This window comes from Vanellus vanellus, assembly GCF_965231255.1.
Source record: "Vanellus vanellus genome assembly, chromosome: 25".
NCBI classification, from domain to species: Eukaryota; Metazoa; Chordata; class Aves; order Charadriiformes; family Charadriidae; genus Vanellus; species Vanellus vanellus.
The window spans coordinates 4,037,495-4,052,644 of NC_138930.1; the positions used below are offsets into that span (position 1 = coordinate 4,037,495).

The 15,150-nt window shown below is 50.8% G+C and overlaps 1 protein-coding gene across 1 annotated transcript; it reads right to left on the reverse strand.

Annotated features, from left to right (window-relative positions):
• Positions 1-2,365: 2,365 nt before the first annotated feature.
• Positions 2,366-13,327, reverse strand: ATCAY (ATCAY kinesin light chain interacting caytaxin; the record flags this gene model as incomplete). The annotated part of the gene is given in 12 exon segments (XM_082495325.1): positions 2,366-2,422; positions 2,425-2,521; positions 2,709-2,744; positions 3,623-3,658; positions 3,927-4,025; positions 4,516-4,602; positions 5,000-5,131; positions 5,684-5,786; positions 6,474-6,659; positions 7,458-7,679; positions 8,042-8,106; positions 13,251-13,327. Coding segments are annotated over 12 exon segments (1,197 nt in total).
• Between the last annotated feature and the right edge of the window lie 1,823 nt (positions 13,328-15,150).

A 15,150-nucleotide genomic window follows, 5' to 3' on the forward strand; every position in this document is an offset into this window, starting at 1 on the left:
CGCCAGGTTGGAAATACTCCTTAAGTGGTGAAATACGCAGGTAATTCTTCATCTGCTGTCGTCTGCGAGGGGTTTTACCTGGTGCGTTTGAGGCAGTTTACGTAAGGTGGCTCTGGTGAAATCAGGAGTTTCCAAACGATTTTGGCCAGATAGTGGTTTCTTAAATTTTCTTCCCCCCTGTTCTCACAGAATCCTCGTGAGTCCAAACTACAAATTTCAGAGTCTCAGTATCATGTCTATATCACGTCTGCACCTCTTGGCTAACTGAGAAGCTGAACCCCAGATATGGCGTTCTGCCTCCACACCTGCAGCGTTCTCCACCTGGGTTTTTCCCAGGCAGGTAAGATTATAGATGAGGCCCTTGTTACCCGGGGACCACAAGTAGGACATTTCAAACATTTAGCAGCTTGTCTCTGCAACAGGAGGTACTAATAGTGAACGATTGTCCAGTGTCATGAAATCAATACAAAGAGAAGGCGTGAAAAACTTTCCTGTCCGTAAGGCTCCTTCTGAAAACCAGACCTTTTTGGGGTGTGTGCGTTGATATGAGAAGATGCTCATAAGAAAGTTCTGTGGAGGCTGCCGTGCCGTGAGGCACCCTCTTTCACAGCTCTCCGAGTGCCTTACAAACCAAGACAGAACAAACCGCGGAAAAAATGTGGCGTTTACTCATAGGAATGGCTCGGTGTGAGTTAATAAGAAGAACTGGCAATGAATTAACTGAGGCGGTCGAGGCTGGAAGAGGTGCCTAGACCGGTGGGCACTTGGTATTTTCAGGAAGAAACACCTACTGGCTATGGAAAGGATGAAAATGCACTCTTTTCATTGCCTGTATTAGTTATTCCCTGGGGCAATGGCTGTTGTAATGTCTGTATGGAGGGAACTGGGCGTGCAGTTTAAAGCAAAATGTCTCAGTGCTGGCCAGCAGCAAGGTAGGGGAAGGGTTTATAATTTAAACAAAAAATATATCTCTTTCTGGGCTGGTGACTAATGGACTACGGGATGCTCTTAACTTACTAAGAGGAAACTGGTATCTGTTTGCACTGCTTAATAGCTCTCCACAGACCATTATTGAAATACACTGGAACCTGTCCTGAAAAGTGCTATTCTTGGCTTGCTTTGTCGTGTGGGTTTTTTTTTGTTTGTGTTTGTTTTTTTTTTTGAAAGTAAAATGTTTTGAAAAGGTCTAAAGAACTTTGCATCTTGGAGAAGGGGAGGCAGGCTCCGTGATCTTACAGAACTCGGAATAAGATGGCGACAAGGTCTTATACCAAAAGGTCATTTACGTGGATGACTGCCAGGCTGTGTCATTCTTCTACTCCATTCGTTCCACTCTACTTCGATTCATGACATACTGGGAAGGAACAGAAAGACAGAGTTATTTTTAGAAAGCAAATTGTAGTAAAAATTTTGTTATTCCCACTATGTCAGAGTATGAGTATGTTTGGGTGTAACCCTCCACAAAAGCGTATGAGGGACAAAGATAACGTCAGTCATAGCTGTAACGGGCTTTATTCTTTATAAGAAGTCTAAGGACTTTTCCCGAGCGTATAGGACTGTATAGGACCATGAAAAAGTTACTGCAGGGTAACGGCAGCTCTGCAGTGAATGCCCACCTTTATCATGTGGCAAACCCCAGGTAATTTATCGAGGGGCAGTTTTTCTCAAGTGTCCCCGTAGCATCTGCAGTTGTGACTGGTCCGTGCATTGGGACAAGCCGCAGTGATTGCGGCTTGTGACTGCAGAGGGGTTTTGTCCTTCCCCTCGGCAAAGTGGCCAATGCTTCTTTTGTGCGAGGTGGGTGGCACCCAGCTAAGGAGGTCCTGGGTCTAACCCAGCCTTGCCTTGCTTGTTAGTGTGTTGTGAACGCAATGACATCTACCACATAGAGACAGACAGACAGAAGAGTGAGGTACAAATCGAACCTGGTTTCTTGATCCTCTGCTGGGGGCACAGGCCTGCTTGGAAGAGAATCAGCAAAACAATACGTGAATCTCCACCACAAGCTAATCACCCTTTCTTTCTGCCCTGAGGTCCCATTTTTTTCTCGGAACAGTTCAGAATTCCAATGGACCTTGGCAATTTTGATCAAAGCTCCTTTTTCTCTGGGAAGAGAATAGCAGAAATATGCACTGTTCCCCCTCAGGAGCTAGTTCGAATCAAAAAAAAGAGAGGCTATAGCACTCTGAAGCAGAGCCAAAACCCGGCCAAATTATCCTAGCATAGGATTTTGACACTGTCTTCCAAACCTCCGTAGAATTTTCCTTCCCATCTAATGTTACAGCCTCAGGTCTTGCCTTTACGCACAGCCAGGCTGTGCCTGACAGCAGTATTTGGCCCTCTGCATTGCACCAGTGTGCAAATGCTACAACTGAATGTCAGGAGAACGTTCCCTGGTGCCTCTGGCTCGGGTCCATGACCAAACGGGTTTGCTAGCTTTCCAGAGGGGAAAAAAGCAGCATCAGGAATCCATTCGCATAGGTGAAGGTCAATAACATCACAAAAGGGATGGCACAGGGAGCTGTTAGGGAGAGGCGAGGCTTTATCAGTTCCCAGGCACTTTAAAAATGTCCTGTTGGGTCCAAACATCTCCTGAGTGAGCAGACCCCGGCTCCCCAGGGTGCTACCCAGCAAGAGGGCCACTCTCCTCACCAAAGACTGTTTAAGCTATTTTGTAAGCGAAGGATAAATAAAAAAAGCGTAGTTACCTTTCCTTCTCAGCCGTGTCTTGTTTCTCTTCTGCCCTGTAAACACAAATTGCATTTGAAATCTATCACTTAGGGGTGAGCATTGCGAAAGAGTAGTGTCTAAGGCATTTCTAGGGGGATAGCTGGGGCTCAGACAGTTACAGGTCTGATCAGAAGTGACTATTAGTCCCCATGATATGCAGTCTTGATAATCCTCATCCTTTCTGGATGCCTCCGTTGGTCCTCGAGGGCCGTAGCTGACTGATTTGGGCTGGATGACTCGCTTTTCAGCAGCTAATCAAGTGGATCCTCCCGAACTGGCATCTCCTGCTCAGTTCACCAGCACCAGGAGGTGTTATTGTAGCACACCGCTCTCGTGCTGACCCAGCTGCTCTCTCCTCTCTCCATGATTGCCTTTTGCTTTTAGCGGAGCTGACTGTTATCACTATTTATGGCCAGCACTTCTAACCTAAATCACCGGTGATGGAACGGGTCTAGAAACATGAAACAAAATAAACTGTAAACTAATGGCCCTCTTTATGCCACTCTAGCAGAATGAAGTAGCTTTTAAAATAAGCTCTAGCTCTCACTTTAAGGTCAATTTGCATGGCCTTATGGGGAAAATGTCCCATTTTTATACATAGAGTGATTTCTGATGACCTTTGCTAGTGCATAGAGTGCACATTCAGGATGTGTACAATCATGGGGTTAAGAGGAAGAGTTCTATGGGTAAATAACCTTTTAATCAAGCTTCTCCCCCCTCCTGCGGCTTTTGCTTATTTTGAGATCAGTAGAAAATAAGTGTAGGCTGTGTGGGCTATCAGGGTAGAAGGAACACAGAATTGACTGATTATAACACAAATAATGATCACAGAAAGCAACAACATCCCAAGAAAAGGAACCCACCCTCCGTCTCCTCCAGAAATTAATTTTACCTTTCTTTTCTGGCCTTGATCCTCTCTTCTTCATATCTGCAACAAGCAGGAAACATTCTTTAAATGTTACCCAGTCAGGACTGTTCACTTTTAGAAAAATGCAGTGTTTGCTCTGAAGGTGACAGAAACTGCAAACCGGCACAGTGTGCGGGCTCTTGCTTGGCCACCAGTAAGGTAAGGTTTGCCCCAGGCTGTGTGTTTCCAGTACATGGGGTTTTGACTCAATACAATATACTGCTATGTAGGACTTTTGTCCTGCACCTCCTCAGAGATACGTGTGCCCCAGGGTCCCTCCGATACTCACTGTAGGACGCAGTCTGGAATCTGCACGTGCTCCATTGGGATAAGTTGCTCCAGTTCCTCCAGGCTGTGAACATACTGGATCTTATTGATAAACTTCACACTGGCAGAGAGAGAGAAAGAGTGTGTGCTTGAGGTCTTGTTTTGATGTTCTCTCTGTAGGAAGTCAGAATTTTCCTGATGGAAATAGGGAGTTCTACATCTCTGTATCCTCTGCAGTCTGTACCCATCTCCTCCCAGTGCTAATACGCTGGCGACTAAAAATTGTGGTGAGATGCCACATTATTATACCTCACTTTGCTTTCACCCTCGTCTCTCAATAACCATAGGAGGGAAAAAGGACCACCATTCCTGCCCTTCCCAGTAAATCTTTATGTGCTACCCACTTGGACAAGCTTTGATCTGGATCCAGACCACCACAGTGACTCCTAAAGCCACCTCTAGAGTTGTCCTTGGAGGTATCAGAGAGGTGTAGGACAAATGACGAACAGTCTCACCGTGGTCACTACTAGTTAACGGTGAGTTTAAGATTTAATTTATGAGATTAAATTTCCACTCCAAATGAGCTGAGTTTGGGAACATGTTATATTTACCTGATGAAGGGTCTGGATATAGCCAGCACTGTCCGGATGAACCACGACGGGTGCACGATTATCAATGCTTTGAGGTTTTTACGCAGCCTGTGGAAAAGCCATGGGACAGAAGGTCAGATTCAATACGCCTTTTCTTAAACACACCTGTAACGTGTCAGGGAACTAATAAGCATTCCTGGCCTCATGTGGGTGTCTCCAGATAAAAGCTCTGCCTGTGGCCTCAGGAGCCCTATTTAAGCTCAGACCCAGCAGGCTGCAGGAGCACTGCTTTCCTTGGGTGCTGTGTTAGCCTGATCTCTGTGAAGGTGCTTGTGAGGGGAGGAGGGAGAGGAGGTGATGAAGAGAGCCTGGAGTAACTCAGAAAGCTGTGGTAGAGGAAGGAATTACAGAACGTGGGGAGTGGGGAAGGCTGCAAGGAAGCAGTGGAAGAGATGTGGGAGGAGGACTGGGAAGGATGAAGAGGCAACACCAGCATGATTCTCACCTTCTGTCTATCATCTGGTAGCACTTCTTCAGCCAGCCAAGGCCTGGCATCCTCCTCCGGGGCGTTGCTCCATTTAGGTACACGATCATATAGTCTTCAGCCACCAGCAGCTCCAGACTGCTGATCACGTATCTGTTGGATGGTGATCAAAAGCAATAGGGACATCAGACTCAAAAAAGGTCTCTAGAGGTTTCTTCAGGTGCCTGTGTGTCATCCCAAAAGGACTCCAGACCCCTTCTTTGTAGACCTTGGAATTGGTTTCAGATTCTCCTGGCGCATCTGCAGGATGCCCAGGGGTATTTCGCAGGGATTGCTGGTGCTTGTTCGCATAGTGCATACACTGATGGACATCCCTGCACCATTCTTCTGCCTAGCAGAAGCATCTACCAGCTGTTCAGCATTGTATACGTATGCTCTAGCCTGGTTGTTAGTCCATCACTGGCATAATTAACACTGAATCTTTGAATGCTTTGACTTATTGGACTTGGATGCAAATGCTGTGGACAGTGTCTCACCCTGTGATGCTCGCTCCTGCCTGCAGCTGCATGCTGGGTACGTTTGGCCTGGATTCAAACTATTCCAGCTGAGGTTCCTGATGCAATGAATGCATGGAAACTGTTTCCCCAGAGCTCCGGTTACCTTCCTTGCCCTCCTCTCCCTCCTAGACCTTGACCAGCCACTTACAGGAAGAGATTCTCCATGATGTAGTGGTAATCGGCCAGGTTACTGTCCGGGAGATAGCAGGCAGCAAAGACGATGATGGCATTGAGACCTTCTCCGTAGTATCCTGGGAAGGAAAGAAAGACACAGGCAGCTTCAGTGACTCTTTGCAGGGGGAGTCACAAGAGTTGAAGGAAAAATAGCAGCGAAGACGTATTGCCAAATTTGGGCCTGCGCTGGTTTTTGTGCCTCTGTTCAGCTCTAGGTAAGTGTGTGTCCCTCTTATGGACCTCCTTCATGGTTGGATTTGCCTTGATCCTGGTTTTGGCTGTAACATGCGTGTGGGGTTCAGGGGAGGAATTTGTGTGTGTCAAAGCACAGAGCTGACAGCTTTGCCCGGCTCAGGTCGCTGCTTGGCTTTGCTCAGATTTCAGAAACAGTCAATAACTGTGGACGTATTGGCCTTTAGCTGTGTCTCTGGAGCCAGCGCTGGCACTGGGCTGCAGAGGCATTAGGCACCTGCAGTCCCTCGGTCACTGGCCACGCTGCCCACCCCCAGGGCTGAGGGTCGGCTATACTCGGTCTTGCTCAGAGCCAGCTTTATCACTGCTTTGGTTTATTGAAAGACTGCTACAGTGGCTTTTTTAGCACGAGCTGGGTGATTTTGTGCTTATCTGCCACACAGTGGTAAAAAACAAATAGCAATTTTTCCCTAAAGACAGTCAAAACCATCAGCCATGGCATCGCCTCCAGCTTGACAAAGGTGGACTGAAAGAAATCCACCAAGCCAGGGTCAGGCCTCCCTCTCCCTCACCTCCGTGTGTCACCACTCTCATGTAGGGTTTGATCATCTGCAGGTCGATGCGGTGCTCCTGCTCTCCAATGATGACAGTTCTCCAGAGCCGTCCATTAGTAGCGCTCCCATCTTCTGTCCCACCGTCCCCGAACAGGTCTGCGCTGTCCCCAGGCATGTTCTTGGCTGTGGCTACGGGAGTGTCATCTGGAAAAGGGACAAAGGTTTCTGCCTTTAACATAATGCATGAAGAGGCTCTGCAGGAGCTTTGGTGTGCGGTAAGACTAACCACAGAGCGGGGATCACCTGTTTCATCCGCAACTTTGATCTGGGTAACTTTGCGGTTCTTACTAATCTTGCTCCATTGCCAAATTGTAATAGAAACAAGCTTAACGTCTCATGCTGCTTATAGTACCTGCAGTCACAGGTCGGGCACCAGGCTTTTTGATGGATCCTCCTTCGGATCCATCAATACTGGCTGAAGAGGGCATCGCCTGTGCCAGTTGTCTTCTGTTCTGCTAGCAGAGCTGCTTGCACGAGTCCTCTTTATCCCGATTCAGTCAAAATCAGCCAGGTTAGCCAAGACCACAATATTCAAGATGTTTGAACGTTCATGTGACAGTTCTGCTGGCAGAGCCGAGTAGGCAGCACCTTCCAGCCTGGGGTGGTGGCCCAGCTGCAGCTGGAAGGGCATGTGTGTCCACAGCCTTATGCTTGAGCCTAAATTATGGCTGGACTGGTGTTTGCAAGTCCCTGAACTACTTCTGCCCACTCTATCCCCAGATGGAAGTGCTGAGATAGCAGCACTGAGACCCCTGGGCTATAGCTGGAGCACTGGTGGGGCAGATGTTGTGTGGAAGATGGGCCTTGGTTGTGTGTGTTGTGCTCCACTGCTAGGGAAGTTGGTCCTCAGCTGCTGATGGTAAATGGTGTCAAAAGTGACTAAAATGAGGCTAAAAAAAAGTCTCAGCCCCTGCAAACATTCATCCCAAACTGGCCTTTTACCTTCCCATTCCAGTTCGTTCCCATTCCCCAGGAATTCGAGGGAATCTGTCTCGTCAGGAGTTTCAATATCGTCCACATTAATGTCCAGGTCATCTGGTGTGTCCAAGAAGTCATCGGAGAGAATAGAGCCTTCACTCTGGTCCAGGGAAATGTTGATTTCAGGTGCGACAAGTGTCTTCCTCTTACGATGCGCCCCATTAAAGTTTAAAGTATTTGGGGGAGCTGGAGTTAAAAGAAAAATAACTAACAGGTTGTCCTTGTCACGTATCCTTAGTGCAAGACATGGTGCTTTCATTATGGCTTTCATTACTTCAGGCTATGGTGTTGGAAGCTAAGGGTGGTGGATCATAGCTGGGAGGCACTGGATGCCTGCCGGTATGGCTGGATAAAAGTGCCCATGCTTCCGAGATACCCATTTCCTCCCCCAGCTTCTTGTGAAAGATCAGCAAATTCAAATCTCTGCTGGTTTCCTTTCCCACATGGGAATTTTTGTGGATACTTCAAGGGTAGCGCCCTAACTGCAGGCTGCCGTTCCCATAGGCTTGTTTTCCTTTGAACTCCTGATAAGGCAGGCTGGTACTTACAGGATGTATTCTCGTCTTCTGTAGGGCTGCCCAGCGACTCCATCCCCGTCTCTTCTGGGAGAGGTCTGCAGGCAAGCCAGGATGCGGAGGTAAAAAGATGGGAGACAACAGGTGATGTTTAGAAAAAAGTCACTCCATGGCAGACAGTGGAGAGAACTGAGGACATCAGGGAAAAATGTACAGCCCCATGTGTGCTCTGCCTTTTCTCTTTTGCCTGTGAGCTCAGCCGGAGGGATGCCCTGAGGTGATTTGCCCAAGAGCACCCCAGCAGCTGTGCCTTCTTACTGGAGCACCGTGCAAGCCCTAGTAACCTCCAAACTATCCCTGCCTTTACCTTCCCGATACGTCCCACATGCTGCCATTCAGCCAAGAGGCTGGAAAATCCAGCCAGGGCCACGGGAGCAAATCCTGTCCCCGGCAGAGCCTGCTAACATCCTCACTCTCTCCATATTATCCTCATTTTTATCTCCATCACAAGTTTGAGGGGCAGTGCTGAGTTCTAGAGCTCCTTGTTGAGGGTACCAGGGACCATCTTCTGCAGTTGCCTTCTGCCCCAGGCCCTGGCTGCGGCAGAACAGAACTTTATCCAAAGCGCCTGCTGCAACCACCTCTCCTGGGAGGCAGCTGCCCCCTTGGTCTATAGTGGCTTTGCTCTAAGGCAACTGGTGTTCAAGGCGAGGCTCAAACCTTAGGTGTGATCCCGCAATTGTTACCCCACCTTCACCTCAGCCCCCATTTGACAAAAGCTGACCCAGACCCCACTGAGGTTTGGAGCAGGTTCATTCTGAGCTAAGATCCAGGCATCAGCACTCAAACCTGTATTTTGGAGCCAAAGGCTGACCCACCGCTCATTTCCTGGGGCTCCCGGGTGGCGGTCGGGATTTGCAGCTTTTCGTGCTTGGCCTCTGTACCCTTGTGGTACAAATCACCATGCCTCCAGCTGGAGGCTACGAGCATCTATTGATTTAAAGATTGGCTTTCCTTCTAATGCCAAATCTTACATGGCTGTTGCCCCTTTGGAAGTTGCTGGAGTTGCTCCTGAGCCATACTGGGGTAAACGAAGTCAGAGCTTGCCCCAATGCTGCAGTGAGGAACCATAGCTGGTGGCTGAGCAGCACGCTGCACATCCTGAGCTGGGCGCTTTTGGGACACTTTTCCCTTTAATTTGAGCTAGTACTTGCTCTTGTCCCCTGGCATTAGCTGGGTTTGAAACTTCTCGCCCAGCATCACCAAACCCCACCAACCCAAGGATGCTCACGATGTCAAAGATCAGTTTAAAAGCGACCGTCCTCGTTTCACCTGCCCCTTGCTGGAAGCTCCCCCTCAACAGGGGAAAGAGCTCGTGCTTCCAGGTATAAAATCCTGGGTGCTGGGACAGCCCTGGGGTGAAACGTGGGGGAAAACCCACCAGTTTTAAGGCAGTGCTGTAAGAATGGGGACGGGGCCAGTCTCCAGCAGCTGCTGGCCTTACGGTCCAGCGGTGGCAGGAGGGAGATGATGGGGACCGGTACCTCCGAGTGTGCAGGAGGATACAGCCTAGCTCTGCCCTACAAAGGCTCCTCTTTGTTCTGCCACGACACCAGAGCCACCAGCCAAATTAAACCCTATAAATATTTAGATTAAAGGATAATCCTCTCCTAGCTCGTTGTTGTATATTTATGAGAATTGGAGACCTGATCAAAGGCGCTTGCTCCTTGCTTGCTTGTGCAGCGCCCGGACCCCGTGGGCTGTCACAATATTCCTGAGCGGTCAGAGAGATCCCTCTGCCCCCCTCTAGCTTCTCCTCCTCCCTTTTGCTTTTGTGGTGAGCGGGGCCCGGCTGGTTGTTTATCTGACTGTGAGCTGGAGCTTGGCACAACTTGGTGATAGAGCAGCAAAAGGAGGGAGGGGGGAAGGCTCAGCTGTACCGAGTACGTGCTGCAGTCAGGCTCTCTGCTTGCTGACGCTAGGATTCGTTTAAGAAAAGCAATCGCAAAGTCAGAGGGGAAGAAAAAGGCTTTCTTACCTTCCCAAAGGATGCTCGAATCGCTACCTCCCTGTCTCCAGTGTAAATCTTCCTTCCCAAACGCAGCTAGCCCCAGATGCCAAATTTTCTGAACGAAGCAGGTTTCCTAAGGGTGGGGTGCCAGCGTTTTGCTCTCTGCTGGCAGCAACGCTGCCCGGTTTCCCTCTAAGAAGCACCTTCCCTGGGGCCCCAACCAGCCCGAGCCTCCACCGACCCCGACGCGATGGATGCGTGATGGAGTGAGCATGCTCCTCCTGCATCCGCCCCGCCGCACGCATGCAGCATCATGGCAGGACAGCACTTGCACAAACAGCTGAGACAGACTGTCAGCAGGAGGCTGAACCTTCAGGGAGCGGCAGGAGGAGGGGGAACCCTTTCCTCTCCTATCGCTTTCTTGGCATTGCACCTTTTGCAGCCTGCAAAGCAGGAGCTTGTTCTGCAGATCAGCTTCTCAGGGAGGGACAGGAATCTTATCTTGCGTCCTTAATAAGCAGCTGAATTCAGTTCCCCCAGCCCAGATCTTTGTCTAGGATATGGTGGGGTTTTTTTTGTTTTGTTTTTCTTTTTTTTTGTAGCAAGATTGGTTAATCACAGCTAAGCAAAAATAGCTATGCAGCAAATCATCTGCTGGAGAGCTACTGTCCCACATGCAGCAGCTTCTGCCCTATTATTTTAATGCTTCTAGGGGGAAGTGGCTTGAAAACTGTTATTTATTTATTTTTAATGCCAGTTAAACACAGCCAGCATTCTCTCATTTGCCTAGTGGCTGTTTGGGCTCTATATCACTTGCATCATTCCTGATTTAATCATAGAATCATAGAATGGTTTGGCTTGGAAGGGACCTTAAAGCTCACCCAGTGCCACCCCCCTGCCCTGGGCAGGGACACCTCCCCCCAGCCCAGGTTGCTCCAAGCCCCGTCCAACCCGGCCTTGGACACCTCCAGGGATGGGGCAGCCACAGCTTCTCAGGGCGACCTGCGCCAGGGGCTCACCGCCCTGAGTGAAGAATTTCTTCCTAATATCTCATCTAAATCTCCCCTCTTCCAGTTTGAAGCCATTCCCCCTTGTCCTATCACCCCATGCCCTTGTAAAAAGTCCCTCCCCAGCTCTCCTGCAGCCCCTTTAGGTACTGGAAGGTCACAGTAAGGTCTCCCCGGAGCCTTCTCTTCTCCAGGCTGAACAACCCCAACTCTCTCAGCCTGTCCTCATAGGAGAGGTGCTCCAGCCCTCGGAGCATCTAATCCCCCCGCAGCAGTCTATCAGCAGGCTGGGGAGCTTGTTTGCAGGGCTCTGGCCTCGTCCCTGCCACTGGCTTGCCGCCCAGCCATGGTCACATCCCTTTGCCTCCCCCTGTGTTTCGTTTGCCAGGCGGGAGTGATGATGCCCATGTTGGGTGGTGCTGAGGGCTCTGCAGAAGAAATGCCCCTTGAAGGCTTGGCTGTGACTGGGGTAGGTTTGCTGCTTGCATGGCAAGCGTGAAACGGAGCCTGGGAGGCTCCTGCTCCAAGGTGATGGTGTGGGTTAATGCTTAGGTGTCCAGGTGCTCGAACAGCTTTGGCCCCACATTTTCTAGGTACCCTTGGGTCAATGCTTTCCTTTCGATACCCCGCTTTCCTTTCTACTCAATTAAAATCTTGTCAGCACAGTGCTTGGCGAGGGGGGGGGGGGGGGCAGATATTGGCAGAGCTCCATCAGCCCACAGCTCTGCCCAGCTCTGCTCTCAGAGGAAAGAAAAACCCATCCTCGGCTCTCAAGGGCTTAGCTGAGCCCACCTCTGGGGCCAACGGAAGGACAAGCCGTGTCCTGTGAGCCGGGTGCTGGGCTGGCAAGACAGAGGTGCTCAGATTAGCGATGCAGCTGGACCCGGGGTTAAACAGAGCTAATCTCATCTGCCGGCGCCAAGGGAAACAGGAGACCCTTTCTAACGCGGCAGGGACTGTGCATGCCCACCCGCACAGCACACTGCGCCACTGTCTGCGAATACAGGGGCTCTGTGGGCTGCCTGGGGGAATTCAGCTGCAGCTGGGCCAGGGCGAGACAGCCCTGAGAAGCCCCCCGGACCCCAGCTACAGCAGGGCTTGGTGGTGTTGGCCACGCTGTGTGTGCCCCAGCGAGCTGCTGCTGGGCCGTGGGCTTTTAGCGCTGGATGTGTGGGGCAGCGCTGGGGTGGGGATGCAGCTGGGTGCACCCTTTGGGTGGCTGCAGGGAGTTCAGCGCGCATCGAGTTTACGGGGATTTGCCCCCCCCCCCCCTCTGTGCAGTTAATAAGGTGTCTGTGAAGGTGAAAGCTGCCACTTCGGCACCTTCTGTCACCCACACATCATTTCTTACAAAGTTTGCAGCCACTCGGATTCTGCATGCCAGGTTGCCAGCGGTTATTGCATCCCAATGACTCCACTTCCCACGGCAAATTCCTGGCAAAGCAGCATTCTTCTGTATCATAGAATGGTTAGAATGGGAAGGCATCTTAAAGCTCACCCAGTGCCAACCCCTGCCCTGGGCAGGGCCACCTCCCCCCAGCCCAGGTTGCTCCAAGCCCCGTCCAACCCGGCCTTGAACACCTCCAGGGATGGGGCAGCCACAGCTTCTTGGGGCACCCTGTGCCAGGGGCTCACCGCCCGCACAGGGAAGAAGTTCTTCGTAATACCTCATCTAAATCTCCTCTCTTTCAGTGTAAAACCATCCCCCCTCGTCCTATGGCTCCACTCCCTGATCAGGAGTTCCTCCCCAGCTCTCCTGGAGCTCCTTTAGGGACTGGAAGGGCTCTAAGGTCTCTCTGGAGCCTTCTCTTCTCCAGGCTGAACATCCCCAACTCTCTCAGCCTGTCCTCCCAGCAGAGGGGCTCCAGCAGGAGACATGCTCTGTTTGGGGAGACACTGCTTGATTCAAAGATCCATCCATCCATCTATGCTAATCTCCCCGTGCTTCTCACTCTGCTCCTTACCCTCTCCTTGGCATGCTCACAGAGGGCTGCCAGAAGCCAGCCAAAAAATATTTAAGCATTCAGAGCAGCCTTGCTGCAGAAGCTCTGCTCTCTGGCCAGAATTGCCCCGTTGGAGTTAAGAATTGGCCAGAATTGTCCTGTTGCCTCTGGGGCTGGTGGGAGGGACCCGCGTCCTCCATGGCCTGCTGGTTTCCTACAGGAAGAAATAAAATTCTCCCTGTTTGTTTTTTTTTCTTTTTTTTTTTATTCAGGAAACAAACCTGGGGAAGTCTTCATCTTGCCACTCTTCCTTCACATCCACGTTTTCCATCCGCAAAGTGGCTTCTGTGGTTCCCATGGTGCTCGGAGAGGGTCTGGCTGCACAGCGGTTCCCTCGAGGAAGGGCTCAGGCTGGAAGGTGGAAGGCAGAGGTTGGCATTGAGCATCGCTACCGGGGAACATTTAATCTGAACTGTTGAGAGCAGGTATGCTGGTATCACGCTCCACAGAGAAGCAGCGTGGTAGCTGCTTGTTTTGCAAAAGGAACAAGGCAAGGACATGGGGGTTTGTGGCTACTGGTCATGCTTTGGACAAGAAAGAGGAGGTGAGGTTGGCCCTGGATCAATGCAACAGGTATATCTCTGCTCTGTTTGACCTTAGCTCTTCTCCCTGAGGATTGACACTGTCTGGGCTGATGCTCACCCGTTTTCCCTTTCTACTTCTCTTGCAATACTATTCTCAACCTAAACAAGCACCTCTGCTGAGGGAAAGGAAATGTGGCTGAAAGGGATGAGAAGAAAGAGCTCCTCCCAGGCTGGGTTTGGTTTGGTTGGGCAGTAGCACCAGTTTCCATTTCGCTGGCCTGGGCAGAAGTTAAGGGCTTTGGTTTTGCAGAGAAGTTCCCGACTGCTGCTGCCAGGTCTGTGCTCCATCCCCGTGCTTGTCCCCGCACCCAGAGAGAGACAGAGGAGGGCGAGGAGGCCTTCACAGGGATGGTGAATGTCCTTCCACACCCCTGAAGAATTCGCGTCTCTGCCTTGCTCCCAGGTAAACCAAAGCACATACCCAAAAACTGGAGCAGCTCAAATGGAGGCAAGGTGGGTGTGCTGTTCCCAGTCTAGGCTTTCTCCTGCACTGGTATGAACAGGAGAAATTCAGATCTGGTGACCCTCGTTCCCACTTATACTAACACCCCAGCAGCGTGAGAGGCCCTTAGCTCCATATATATTGTTTTGCCTTCGCTAGAAGGTTCCTACGGTGCCAACCAGCAAAAATCAGACCTTTGTACCTATTTCTCAGGGATTGCGCCTGTAAATCCTAACGGAATCTGGCTAGGGCTCAGGACCAACCCTTGCAGGACCAGCTCTGGTGGCAGAGAGCAGATACGCTGCTCTCGGCTGGATGCTGCTGCGGCTGAGCTTAGTAGCACCTGAGCCCAGAGGGGACAAGGTCAGGCCTTATCTTATACGGAACGTGTTCAAGTGAAATCAGCTCATACGTTGGGCACGTGCATTAACCTATCAACCGCGGGACAGCTTTGAATCTTCTTCCTGGGCTCAGCCTCTGCACTATATTTGTACCCAGGCACTGGCAGTAACAATTTTGTTTTCAGGCTGAGGGACCTAGGGTGATTTCCCCAGGGCTACTCGGTCTGTCCCCTGGTGTCAGGAAAATCAGCATCCAGCAGAGTTTGGCCCATTGCTGTAAGGTTCTCCTAGAGAGCCAGGGCTTTTTCTGCCTCCTTTTGAGGCTTGTGTTTACAGAGGGTGTCGCTGGTGATGATCCAGGGGGAGATAAATCTGGCTGTGTATCTGCTTTAAAGGAATGAAGCTACGTAGAGGCCTGAGTAAATCCGGCATCCGTCCTTATTTCGGGCGCTGGCAGAGACAGGAATCGGAGCAAAGAGCTGGCTGTGAGCATCACAGGGCTCTCCCCCTGCCTGGCATCTTTCAGCCTTTCCTCCCGGCACGCACATTATGCATTCTGTGTGTCCCCCACCCCCCCCCCCCCGCCTGGCTGCATGCGATGCCCATGACACGGTCACGCATGTCTCCATTTTTGATTTCCCTACACGCAGGCAAAAGAGATACCTTGGGGCTCAGAGAGACCCCACCGTCCCTCCCTCCTCCCCACCGCTGTCATCTGCTTTCTGCCAACCCTGAAGGCATCATGGAGGGAGGG